Source organism: Chiloscyllium punctatum, chromosome 2, assembly GCF_047496795.1.
Source record: "Chiloscyllium punctatum isolate Juve2018m chromosome 2, sChiPun1.3, whole genome shotgun sequence".
Taxonomy (NCBI): domain Eukaryota; kingdom Metazoa; phylum Chordata; class Chondrichthyes; order Orectolobiformes; family Hemiscylliidae; genus Chiloscyllium; species Chiloscyllium punctatum.
In genome coordinates this window covers 123,600,182-123,614,603 of record NC_092740.1, presented here as the reverse complement: position 1 = coordinate 123,614,603, position 14,422 = coordinate 123,600,182, and the positions used below count along the sequence as shown (strand labels likewise).

Sequence of the window (14,422 nt, the reverse complement as noted above, 5' to 3'; positions counted from 1 at the left end):
GAGTTGTTATCAGTGCAAATTGTGTCCTGAATTAACTTATGTGATTACGGGTATTTTAGAGCTGCCATCATTCTATTGCAACACAAGAGTTGGTGCCTGGTCCCTAGAGTGGACAATATTTATTAGACAAGAAATGCCCTTTCTACCATCAGAACAAAACATTAAATGGAGGTCCACATTGTCGCTTGTTTTGTTAACGATAGAAGTTCTCTCAGAACATTGACCGAGCCAAAACAATTTATTTAGATTTCAACTCATTTCATGGGTTCAATGACAAATGTTAATACTCTGCAGAAGAATGGTCAGAGAAGCTAACTTTCTAAAACACAATGGTATAGGAGCTGACTTAAATAAATATCTTGAAATCTTTGCCAGACTTTCTGTAGGTGGATTAGGTCATCAGGGATGTGAACAATGATCAACCGCAGGAGAACAACCCTGACACTCTTTAACTCGGTTGTAAAAGTATTCTTGAGCATTGAACTTCCTATTTCAGTATCAGCCCTTCCCAGTTAAATGTTTTTATGACATACCAGGAACCTCAGCACCAATTCTATGCCAACAAGTTAGTCCAAAGTTGAAAGCGTGCTCCTCTGGCGATACCTTAAAAGGAGGCTCCATCCATTATAATCAGGAGGATGAAAAGAGCCCCTGGCACTACTTCAGAAGAAAAGCAGAGCAGCAATATTTGGTGTCATAGAGTCATAGAGGTGTACAGCCCGGAAACAAACCCTTCAGTCCAATCGTCCATGCTGACCAGATATCTTAATCTGATCTACTCCCATTTGCCAGCATTTGGTCCATATCCCTCTAACCCTTATTATTCATACATCCATCCATATGCCTTTTAAATATTGCAGTTGTACCTGCATATACCACTTCCTCTGGTAGCTCATTCCATCCATGTGCCACTCTCTGCATGATAAAGTTGCCCCTCAAGTCCCTTTTAAATCTTCCCCGCTCACTTTAAGCCTAATTTTGGACTCCTTTACTGCGGGAAAAAGATCTTTGTTATTCACTCCCTATCCATGCCCCTCATGATTGTATAAACTCCTACAAAGTCACGCCTCAGCCTCATATATTCCAGGGAGAAAAAGCCCCAGCCTCTTCAGCCTCCCCCTATAGCTCAAACCCCCCTAAATCCTGGCAACATTCCTGTAAATCTTTTCTGAACCATTTCAAGTTTAACAGCATCGTTCCTAGAACAGGGAGATCAGAATTAAATGCAGTAATCTGACCAGAATTAAATGTCCTAATCCAAAACTGGCCTCGCCAATGTTTTGTACAGCTGCAACATTAAGCCCCAACTCCTATACTCAATGCACTGACCAATAAAGGTAAGCATGTCAAATGCCTTCTTCACTGCCCTATCGACCAGGAACTCCACTTTCAAGGAACAATGTACCTGCAGCCTCCTTATTTGCAACACTCCCCAGGGCCTTACCATTAAATCTAAAAGCCCTGCCCTGGTTTGTGAGGCAATACCTTACATTTATCTAAACTAAACTCCACCTGCTACTCCTCGGCCCATCTGATCAAGATCCCATTGTACTCTGAGATAACCTTCTTCACTGTTCACTACACCATCAATTTTGCTGTCATCCGCAAACTTACTACAATAGGAGATTAAACTACACCCAATGAGAATACCAATAAATGCACAACTTGCTAAACAATAATAAAAATGAAGGCAGGAATTATATAGTAATCTCGACTTGCGTTAGTAAAGGGTGGGGGAAGAGAAGAACTCATGCAGGTGACATCATTTTGAAAACAAGACTGAATTCTCCATGTGGGCATCCCAATCCCATCAGCAGGTTGAAATGTGGGTGGTGTGTGTGAAACAGTCACTCACTGTGACTTTCACCTGAGTAACCAATTTATGGTCAGGGTCTGTAAGGCTCTCAAAAATTGAGGGCCGATTCTTAAACTTCCAGCTTGACAGTAACAGCACGAGGGCAAAGTATGGGAGAGAGAGAGAAGGTACTTCAAAATGAAGTGATATCAGCTTGAAATTTAAACGGCCTTGGAAATAGAACAATCGCAGTGAGGAGAGGAAGGGAGATCCGTTACCTAGTATTGCTGTAGCCAGGCTGACAGTAAGACCCCTTCCAGTCAGCCTTGGATAAAGATGGATTAAAGAGGTCTTTCTGCGATTATATCGAGATGATATTTGGAGTAACAGGACTCTTTACTTCAGAAAATATATATACTTGTCACAGAGGACATTCAATGAAATTTCACAAATTAATTCCTGGAAAGGAGTGATTGTCCTATGAAGTTCCTATTTCCTGACTTGGAAATTCCTTCACTGTCACTGGGTCAAAATCCTGGAATTCCCACTCTAATGGCATTGTGGGTCAACCCACAGCAGGTGCATTGCATCAGTTCGAGAAGGCAGCTCACTACCACCTTCTCAAGGGCAACTAGGGATGGGCAATAAATGCTGGTCAGCCAGTAACGCCCACATCCCACAAAATGAATAAATAAAAGAAAGATTAAAAAGACTGGGCCTATATTTTCTGAGTTTAGATAAATGGGAGGTGATCTGATTCAAACATTCAGACCATCGTACAGGAATTGAGCTGGTAACTGCAGGAAACATGCTTCCCCCAGCTGGTGGGGGTGGGGTGGCGTGGCTAGAACCAAGGGACTCCAGCACAGAATAAGAGGAAGGCCATTTAGGACTGAGATAAGGAGAAGATTTCTTCTTTCAGAGGCTGGTGACTGTTTGGCATTGTCTGTTATTTGTTGAGTATTTTAAAGGCAGAGATCGACCAATTCCATCATAGTACAAAGATCAAGTGATACAGGGATTGTGCACAAAACCAACAATGAGATGGAAAATCAGTCATGATCTCACTCAATAGTAGAGCAGGTTTGATGGGCAGAAAGGCCTGCCCGTCCTTTTATATCTTAAGTCATGTTAAGAAGCCTTAACTGGTTACTCAATGCTCTTCGGTCTGAACCCAAACTGTTGCTGAGGCTGATGGCATGACCTTCTGTGCTCGTAATGACTCCATTCCAGCCTGTTATTCCTCAAGCAGGGTTAATCTGAGCCATTCTGGAGCACTGACCTTTATATTCCAGGTTTGCTCTTTCCCACTGCTCCTGGGCAGAGCAGACTGATGTAACATTTCGGCTAGGCAAATGTGAGGACTGCAGATGCTGGAAATCAGAGTTTAGATCAGAGTGGTGCTGGAAAAGCACAGCAGGTCAGGCAGCATCCGAGGAGCAGGAAAATGATGTAACGTTTCCCCTCACAGGGACATAGCCGACCCGGCAGTGGTACACGACTGTATTCCCATATGTTGTATTGACTGGTCAATTCGGCTTTGCGTGCAGTAAAGCTAGTGGTGATCCACAGTCCAGAGCCGAGGAGACACAAAACCAAGATATTCTGGATCATTTCTGCTGATACTGACAAATTTAAAAAGCAATGCTGAGCCTCTCCACCACATTTAACCTGATGAAAAGGAGAACTAGCCTAAGAGTTACGAATGTATGAACTGGATTTTACACTATGGTCCCTGCCCCTTGAGTAAAAACCAGGTCACAGCCACAGTCACTTTATGGTCATTTGCCATTTAATTGGCTTGATGCTAACCTACCACCCCTATCTGGGAGGATATCTCTGGGACAGCTTTTATTGACGAGAAACAAAAAACGCTGGAGATCTCAGCGGGTCAGACAGCATCCATGGAGAGAAAGCAAGCTAACATTTCAGGTCTAGTTGACTCTTCATCAGAGCTGAGTGAAGTGTGGAAGGGGAGGCATTTTTGCTATAGTTGGTGGGGTTTGGGTTTGGAGTGCTGGGAGAGAAAGGATGTTTATTGTTCGGATTAAGTGATCGGAGTGTGAGAATAGCAGAACAATGGCATATCTAACTGCCAGACAGTCCCACTGGAGTTGGGGGAGGGGAGAGAGGGTAAATGTAATGTGCAAATCTAAAAGAAAGGAAAGGAATGCGTCCACAATTTGAAGTTGTTGAACTCAACATTGAGCCCAGAACGTTGTAAACTGCCCAGTTTGAAGAGGAGATGTTGCTTCTCCAGTTCGGATGATGCCAACTTCTAAAACACCACTGGTGACGTGTTTGGCTTCTTCCATGACAGTGGTTTCCCACGCACTGTGGTTGACAGGCCCCTCAATTGCATCTGACCTATCACCCGTCCTTCTGCCCTTGCCCCTTCCCATCACTCACAACAGCGTAATTGGGTCCCCTTTGTCCTCACTTTTCGCCCCGCCAGCCTCCACCTTCAAAGGATCATTCTCCACCAGTTCAGACAACTTCAGTAAAACGCCACCAACACATCTTCCCCTCACTCACCCCATCTGCATTTCACAGGGATCGGTTCCTCCAGGACACAAGTCCATTACCTGCCCACTAACACCACCTCCCCTTGCCACAGCACCTTCCCATGTGACTGCAGAAGGTACAACACCTGCCCCTTCACCTCCTCCCTGCTCCCCATCTAAGGGCCTAAACAATCTTTCTGTGGTAATTTGCTCCTTCTATTGGCTAGAAACTCTCTTGTTCCAGCAACACATTCAAATTTGGATTATTTGGGTCTTCACGCAAAGTTAGGCCAGACTTCTAGATTACTGTTAGACAATATTCAGTCATTTACTAAGACCATAAGACATAGGAGCAGGAGTAGGCCATTAAACCCCTCGATCTGCTCTGCATTCAATAAGATCCTGGCTGCTCTGATAATTCTCAACTCCACTTTCCTCCTTTTTTCCTATAACCGTCAATTCCCTCGCTAATTAACAATGATCTGTCTCAGCCTTGAATATCCTTATTTGCCCAGCCTCAACAGGCCTCTATGACAAAGACCTCCACAAAAGCACTACCCTCAGAGAAGAAATCGTTGTCTGATCTCTGCTTAAAACAATTTAGACAACTCCAACCAGAGTATCCCACAGTACTGTTATATCAATATAAACACAAGGCAGGACCAGTGAAAAACAGTCTCAACTTTATTAGGAACAAAGTTACAATAACCTTTAATACAAACATATTATCTCTAATCCTATTTGGCCCTTCGAGGTTACAAGACCTCTCAAGTCTCTTGTTGATCTATGCAGTCGCTCTCTCTCTCTCTCTCTCTCTGTCTCAGGGTCTTTGGAGCTGCTTTCTCCCTCTCTCTCTCTGGACAGTCAGTTAGTCTCTGCTTCTCACCAAACTGGTCTCCTTGGAAAGCCTCTGATGATTCAGAAAGCAGTTCCAAGGGAAAGATTTGTAGGTAAACCCTGTTTTTATACCTTTCAGATCATTTTCTGGAACTTTCCATAGCTCTGACTAATCAAACTGTTAATAGTTAATAGTTTGAAACAGAGTCAATCATTTAGATGGCATGCTACTGTTAGTTTCTTGGTGTAGCAGGAGCCGGTACCTTTCAGTCTGGGCTCTCCTTTGTTTAATAAATAATTTGTTGGGAGTATGTCTGTCCAAGATAACTGTTGCCTTTTACAGATTGTTCTGCTATAGTGAGTGTTTTGTTAATGCGAATTCGCTTTAACACGATCGATAAACTGGGACACTGTTTCTAAAACGTGAACTGGTTATACTGCCATTCAGGCCCCATTAGTTTATGCGGTGCTGCTATTACACAATTCTCTTCTAACACAAGATTGCATGAGAATGGAACTGTCGCGTTATGGCAGAACTGACTGTATACTATGCCAATGTTATTAGCACCTGGCTGCTGTGTTTGTTTTGTGTATGGTGTGTGGAGTTTGTGATTTCACAGTTTTGCTTGGCCAATGTACCCAGCATCAATTGCTGTATGGCCAAGTTAGTAATCTGTTATTTTGCAGCCAGGCAGCTGCTACATTTCCCACCAATTTTGAACGAAAAAAGGCTTATGCGAATGAAATTCAAACCTAATTATAATAGGTGGTTATGCTTGTTGTCAGGGGAGCCTACATGTTTACGTGAAAGCCATTGTGCACATTGGTCAAGCCTATCATATAGGTATATGCACAGAAAAAGGGAAAAATCGTGTCATGATAATCCATACAGGATTGAAGTGCACGGACAATATTCAGTAATCAGAACAAATAGAGCAATAATACTGGGAATTCCATCTATCTGACCGTCCCTGTATGCACGTTCAGTATTATTCAGAGTGAGTGTGCCAATCTCTTGGAATATCTGTTCTGGTCTGTTCTTGTCTGGTCTCTCCTTAAAATAATTTAGACAACTCCAAACAGAATGTTATAAAAGAATTTGCCCATATGTCCCACAATACTGAATCAGTCAAATCATGAATATAATCGGTCCAATGCAAAACAGTACCAGCTTTGTTCGGAACAAAATTATAATAACCTTTAATACTAATTTATTACCTCTAATCCTATTCAGCCCCTTAAGGTTACTTCCCAAGTCTCTTGTAGATTTATGTAGTCACTCTCTCTCTGTCTGTCTGTCTGTCTCTCTTTCTCTCTCTCTCTCTCAGGGTCTGTGAAACTGCTGTCTTCCTCTCTCTGGAAGTTCAGCTGGTTTCTGTCTCTTACCAAGCTGATGTCCTCGGAAGGCCTCAGATGATTCAAGCGAGCAGCACTGAGAGAGAGAGATCTGCAGGTAAACCCCCTGTTTTTATGTTGAACCTTTTAGATGGTTTTCTGGAACTTTCTATAGTTCTGGCCAATCAGGGAGATACACTTTATTATTTGAAACAGAGTCAATCATTTAGATGGCATTCTACTATTCGTTTCTCTTGCAGCAGCACCCAGTGTCTTCTTGTCTGGGCCCTCCTGTGTTTAGTGGACAAGTTGCTGGGGGTATGTCTGTCAAGGTAACTGTTGCCTTTTACATCAGGCTCATGTTATTAGCACCTGGCTGCTGTGTTTGCTCTATATCTGCTGAATGGGTTGTGTGATTTCAGAGTTTAACTTGGCTGATGTACCAGCATCCCTTGCTGTATGGCCAAGTTAGCAATCTATCTGCGTTTTAGCAGCCAAGAGGCTGCTACAAAATTCTGTGTGACCTCAATCTTAAATGTGCACCATATTCGGAGATTATGCCCTTTCTAGTCCGAGGCTCCCCCACAAGGGGAAACAACATTTCTGCATCTACCCTGTCAAAAAGTTCTCCAAGAATTGTCTATCCTTTAATACAGGCAGGATCGAGCAAAAGTCCCCAGTATTTAAAATATTGGACAAAACCTTGGACTTACAAAATTTTTAAAAAGAAAAAGAACAACTGGACAGAGGCGGCAGCAAATACAGAACCAGCAGAATGGAGATTGCAGTCTACGACTATTGCTCAGAGACAAAAAATCTGCAGGTGCAAGAATCCAAAACAGACAAGCAGGAAGCTGGAAGAACACAGCAGGCCAGGCAGCATCAGGAGGTGGAGAAGGGTCCTAAAGAAGGGTTACACCAGAAACCAGACTTCTTCTCCACCTCCTGATGCTGCCTGACTTGCTGTGTTCTTCCAGCCTCCTGCCTGTCTATTTATGATTTGGAAATGCTGATGTTGGGCTGGGGTGTACAAAGTTAAAAATCACAACACCAGGTTATAGTCCAACAGGTTTATTTGGAAGCACTAGCTTTCATAGTGCTGCTCCCTCATCAGGTGGTTATGGAATATAAGATCGTAAGACACAGAATCTACAGCAAAAGTTTACAGTGTGAAAATTGCATCACTCTGTAAACTTTTGCGATAAATTCTGTGTCTTACGATCTTACACTCCTCCTGATGAACCTCAACCTCAACCTTACACTCCTCCTCAACCACCTGATGAAGGAGCAGCGCTACGAAAGCCAGTGCTTCCAATTAAACCTGTTGGACTATAACCTGGTATTGTGTGGTTTTTAACTTTGTACACCCGAGTCCAACACTGGCACCTCCAAACCATAACTTCAGAAGGAAACACCAGAAATAAATGAAAAGCACAGATTTGACACAAACATAAGGGACACACAATCATTATAATTGCACACTCCAATCCCATCTGAGAGAGCAATCTAAGAGCTTCTCCAACAAGAGCTATTGAACGCAGGCCTGTTCCAAATCCAGAGAACTGACAGCAACAGACCACAACCAGCAGAACCAAAGATTGACAACTCTCCAGACCAACTGACACCACGAGCCCTTTGACACATTCTGAGGTAAACACCGAGCCTACAAGTCAGCAGAAAGTAAAGAACTCCAGGTACTTACCCGAAAGATCCAACAAGTACCTTGACGGATCTGCGGACTCAACCCAAACTGAGAAGCCTACACAGCCCAAAGTCTTCACTAAAGTTCTGGGTACAGCAAATAGGAACAGCCAGACGCATTTCAAATTTCTCAGTGGTGAGCTTAAATTCCCAAAACCCCAAAGTTTCGACCTAGCCAGCAGGAGGGAAAGTGGGTGGTGACAGTGCATTGGGACCTCAAAGGTAGGAAGCCTGATTAAAGATTCTGTAATGAAAACTATTATTTTTTGCAACTGTCCGTAGGATAAGGTTCTATTATGTTAATCTAGCTAATAGTGTATTTAATAGCACTACTGTCTTCTGAATAACTAATTGTGTCAATGTCCTTCTTTATTGCATTTACCTATTTTTGTTGTATTATGCGTATTTTAAATAAATGCATAGATTCTTTTGCCCTGAAACACCTGTCTCCTGCCTCTTCATTTCACATCCCCTGAATAGGTTGTGTACAGAACCAGGATCAGGGGGTGATTTGAACCACTTAAACTCTAGAAAACAAGTTCACACAGAGGTTGGTGCATGTATGGAATGAGCTGCCAGAGGAAGTGGTGGAGGCTGGTACAATTGCAACATTTAAAAGGCATCTGGATGGGTATATGAAGAGGGAGGGTTTGGAGGGATATGGGCTGGGTGCTGGCAGGTGGGACTAGATTGGGTTGGGATATCTGGTCAGCATGCACAGGTTGGACCGAAGGGTCTGTTTCCATGCTGTACATCTCTATGACTCTATAGCTCTATAACTGATTGCAAACCAGAGCTCTACAAGAGCAGGCCTGACGGGCAGAAAGGCCTGGCCCTCCTCTTATATCTTAAGTCATGTTAACAAGTCTTAACTGGTTACCCACTGCTCTCTAGACTAAACCTAAAGATTATTGCTAAGCTGATGGTATGACCTTCTGTGCTCATAGAGACTCCGTTCCAGCCTGTTACTCCTCAAGCAGGGTTAATCTGAGCCATTCTGGAGCACTGACCTTTACATTCCAGGTTCGCTCTTTCCCACTGCCCCTGGGCAGAGCAGACTGATGTAACGTTTCCCCTCACAGGGACATAGCCGACCCGGCAGTGGTACACGACTGTACTTCCATACGTTGTGTTGACTGGTTGACGTGGCCTTGCGTTCAGTAAAGCTAGTGGTGATCCACAGTCCAGAGCTGAGCAGACACAAACCCAAGGTATTCTCGATCATTTCCTCTGATATTGACAAGTTTAAAAAGTAATGCTGAGCCTATCCATCACATTTAACCTGATGAACAGGAGAACTAGCCTAAGAGTTACGAATGTATGAACTGGATTTTACACTACGGTCCCTGCCTCTTAAGTAAAAGCCAGACCAGAGCCACAGTCACTTTATGGCCGTTTGCCATTTAATTGGCTTGATGCTGACCTACCACCCCCATCTGGGAGGAAATCCTGTCCCTGGGACAGCTTCTATCAGCAAGCCCCTCTGCCATCCCAGCAGCGGTCACATCCTGATCAAATGTGGTTTCTTCAGGTCTTTGTACAAATTCAGGCAAGACTTTTAGACTATTGTTAGATAACATTTAATAAGACCATATGACATCGAACAGGAATAGGCCATCAACCCATCGAATCTGCTCTTCATTCAATAAGATCCTGGCTGATCTAAACTCCATTTTCCTCCCAGTTCCCTCACTGATAAAAAAAATTGTCCGTCTCAGCCTTGAATATATTTACTTACTCAACCTCAACAGCCCCCAATGACAAAGAACTTCACAAATTCACAACTCTCTGAGAAAAGAAATTCCTCCTTAACTCTTCAATGTGCAGCTCCTTATTCTGAGATTATGCCCTCACTGGTCCTAGACTCTCACACAAGGCAAACAGCCTTTCTGCATCTGTACTGTCAAGTCCTCCAAGAATCATGGATGCTTCAATAAAGTCACCATTCATTCTGCTAAACTCTAATAAGCAAAAGGCCTAACCTACACAACCTCTCCTCAGACAATTGTCCCTCCATAGCCAAGTTCAGCCCAGTTGAACCTTCTCTTGTTTGGCTCCAATGCAAGCATGTCTTTTCTTAAATGAACAATATATTTTGAGCTGCAGGGTGGAGCTCACATCATTTGAGGTGAAGGAATGAGTATATAATTCACTCCCTTTGGACAAGAGTTGGAGTTCAACCCTGTTGGAGGTAGGTGCAGTTCACACCTTGTGAATGAGAGGGGGCTATTTGTGGAGTTCACTCCATGCTGGGGCAGGCAGAACTAGAGGCTTGGTGCCAGGGACTCTTGCAGTGGTTAAAAGCCTGAGATGGCAGCAATTCCTTAAGTCATCATCTTGGAACAATGAGTTACCATAAATGGATTTTAATAAGCTTGGTGCATTCATTTAAAAAAAGAGGGCTACAACGATAAGTAATTAAACTACTCAAGTTGTAGTTTGTACAGATGGTAAATAAATAACTTGACATTCTATCTTAGCAATCAAAAGAACATCACATTCATTGTACTAGAAACCTACTAATTCTGTGTTTGTCAACAGGAGAATCAAAACTATAAGGTGGCCGAGGGGCATTTTAGAGACAAGATGCTGCATAGGCTTCCAGGCTTTTTAAAGATGTCCACTGAGACCAGAATGCCAGGAATTTGGAAAATCAAGCTTTATCAAGTTAAAAACAACTACTGAAGTGAGAAAATATAATGTGTTCTTAATTTTTGCTTCATTACCATAGCATCAAATAATATGTTTCAATGGATTAATTACAATCATAACAATTGTGTACTTTGTGTTTACCTTATTGCAAAATAATGAAGCTTAACAATAATATTAGAGTTCATCTCAGTTAATGTTTATTTAGTCTATCTTCTGGGATATCAAAGACTTTTAGAGTTTTTGAAAAGATTTGTAGCTCGGGTTGTGGATGAGATCGTAGATTCATTCACTGAGCTAGTGTGGTTTTCTGGAGACATTTTGTTTCCTCGCTAGATTACAATGTCAGTGCATCTTCAATAAAGTGTTGGTGGTCTATCCTGCCTGGTATTTATGTGTCTTTTTTTTATTACTTCCAGTTCTGTATCTGAATGTTTATAAATGGGGTCCAGTTCAATGTATTTATTTATTTATTGAGTTCAGGTTGTAGTGGCAGGGTGCAAGGAATTCTCTCACGTGTCTCTGTTTTACCAATGATGGTTACATTGCCCCAGTTGAATTTGTGTCCTTCGTTGTCTATGTGGTTCAAAATGAGTGTGTACTGGTCATGTCTGGCAGTGGCCAGTTGATGTTTGTACACTCATATGGTCAGTTTTCTTTAACAACTGACACTCACATCAAACAGGATGTAAGTTATTTATAAGATACCCTGCAAAGACTGTGAAAAACACTACAGAGGACAACAAGGAAGAAAACTACGATAGGTTGTTGCAAAGTTCGAATTAGAATAGTTTAAGTCGTCTTATTGATATTAGTCTAAGATGCAGTTAGCCAGTTGGGAAGGATTCAGAAGTTGGGCTCGATCTTGATAAACAATAAAATGTTATTACATAATACTTCATAGATAGTTACATTACATCTGAGAGACTATAAGGCTCAATATAAAAGTAAATACACATTACTATTAGCTACAGTGATTTTAGCACTGCCAACTGTTACTGATATACTAATTAGAAACCAATAAGACACTGGTTATTTCCACCTAGGTTCAATCCTTTAAATCCTGATGGACAAAGCTTATCTTGTGATGTCATTGGCCACCAGAACTTAATTCCCAGATGAACTCCCCAAAGGACAAACTTATTATTACAGGAGATGTGCCAGACATAATACAGGCAGTAAAGCTAACAAATAATCTTAAAATTTAAGACTATTGAAAATATTACAAGAAGAATGTTCTTTTCAGCATAGAAAGATTTGCATTTATATAGTGCATTTCATACACTCTGCATGTTCGAAACACTTGATAGCCAACTGTGTAGTGTAGTCACTATTGCAATGTAGGAAATAAAGTAGCCAATTTGCTCACAACAAGTTCCTGTAAACAGCAATGTAATAATTACCATACATTCTATTTCTGGCGTTCTGTTCAAGGGATAAATATTGGCCAGGGCACAAGGGGAATGTCCCCTGCTCTTCAGTTTGTGCACTAGATCATTTGCAACTAGCTGAGAAGGAGAAATGGGCCTGTCTTTAACATCCCCATGGAAGACACTTTCTCTGACAATGCAGAGCTCCCTTTACAGTATTCAAGAATGCCCACCTAGATTTCGATGTAAGGCTCTGGATTTGAACTCCCAACCTTCTGGTGTGATTGACGTGAGCATATGTTGAGAGATGATGGGGACAGGTTTAGAAGGATTGAATGAAAGATTCTCCTGAGAAATGGAAAATGTTATGGAGAGCTGAAGAGAGAGACACACAAGGCAGAATGAGTTGAACGAGAAGAAAATTGCACAATAGGCCATCCTTAGTTCAACCATCACAGACCAAAGATTCCCAATCAGAATTTGAATTAATGTATTTGTAACTTGCCAATGAGCATGACTTTGCAGAACCTTTAGCACTTCTGCAGTTTCAAAATAAATGACTTTCAACTAAATTTCCTCAGGTTCATTTTTGTCCTGCTTGACTTTGCATAGTCTAAGGAGCATTTTTAATAATGCATTCCACCTTGCACATAGTTGAATGACAATGCACACTTACACATTTCATGGTCCACTTATAATCAGTGCATAGCACGAGGAGAAACCTTCAGACACTCCGTCAGTTTAATTTTATACTTCACTGAGGATGTTGGTACAATTAGTTTTACTACAGCTGTCCCTCAGATTGCCTGGCAGCTCATGGGGGTTGATTGACTGACACTGACAAGACAACAGCGAACCACTAGGATCGGAACTATAACACAAACATTCTGGTCTTTGCCTCACTTTAACTGAGGTTTGGAAACAAAACACTGACCTTTACATTTCAGCTTTGCTCCTTCCCACTGTCCGTGTGCAGAGCAGATTAATGTCTCATTTTCTCTAACAGGGACATAGCCATCCTGGCACTGGTATTTAACTGTACTTCCATAGGTTGTGTTGACTGGCGGATCTGACACTGTATTTGATAAAGTTGGTGGTGATCCACAGTCAACAGCTGAAAAGAGACAAAGATACTGGTTAAGTATATTCAAAAACATTGAAACAAAAGTTAATGTTGGGGCTTAAAACTGGGATTTTCCTATTTTGTATGACTTCCTGACATGTTACAAGACTCATTTTCTCACTGACTACCAAACTTGTAATTATCCAACACTTTTAACATAATAAAACACCCCAAGACACTTTACAGGAAGTACAAAAAGTGACACCGACACACAGAAAGAGACTTTTGAGGATAAATAGTTGTATGTGTGTATTAGTGTCCATAATAGAGAAATAATAGTGCTAAGGTAATGTCACTGGACTAGTAATCCAGGATCCTGGGCTATTGTTTTGATGACATAGGTTCAAACCTCACCATGGCAAATGGTGAAGTTTGAATTCAATAAAATATAGAATTAAAAGGTGATCTAAAGGCAGCGATGTCTCTATTGTAGTGAAAACCAATCTAGTTTTTTTTAGGAAGTCTACCGTCCTTACCTGATTTGACCTACATGTGATTTCAGCCACACACCACCGAGGCCGCTCTCTGAAATGCCCTAATAAGACACACAGTTGTGTCAAACCATTACTAAATCTAGACAAAGGAATGAAATGGGATGTACCACTCAGCATCAATCTAGGTACCAGAAACAACAACAGAAATGACAGCCAATCCTCCTTACCAATATCTGGAGGTTTGTGCCAAAAATGGGAGATCTGTCTCACATACTAGTCAAGCAACAAGCTGACATAGTCAGACTCTCAAATTCGTAACTTACAACGTCCCAGATGCCACTACCAGCATCCCTAAGTACGTCCTGTTCACGAGAGGTGACAGCACAGCAGTATACAGTTGGAAGAGAGATGCCCTGTGTATCATCAGTATTGACTTTAAACCCCATGAACTCTCATAGCACCAGGTCAAAAATGGGCAAAGAAACCTTCCTCTGATTACCACCTACCACTCACACGACCCCATGCCCCAGTTAATGAATTAGTACTTCTTCATCTTTGCTTGGAGAAAGCAGGAAGCATTGAGGATGAAATGGGCATAAAATGTCCTGTGCTAGAGGGACTTCAATGCCCATCACTAAGAGTGGCTCAACAGCACCACTACTGACAGAGATGGT

General features: G+C 42.0%; 1 protein-coding gene across 3 annotated transcripts in view; it reads right to left on the bottom strand.

Moving 5' to 3' along the window:
- The window catches only part of susd1 (sushi domain containing 1), a 96,066-nt gene that overhangs the window by 58,627 nt on the left and 23,017 nt on the right, over window positions 1-14,422 (bottom strand). For 2 of the 3 annotated variants that reach the window (XM_072588098.1, XM_072588099.1), the window contains exons 5-6: window positions 13,126-13,305; window positions 9,183-9,362 (exon numbers count right to left, since the gene is read on the bottom strand). In XM_072588098.1, coding sequence (XP_072444199.1) covers window positions 9,183-9,362; window positions 13,126-13,305 — 360 coding nt within the window. The remainder of the gene's footprint in view (window positions 1-9,182; window positions 9,363-13,125; window positions 13,306-14,422) is intronic. The other variant, XM_072588100.1, reaches the window with a different exon arrangement.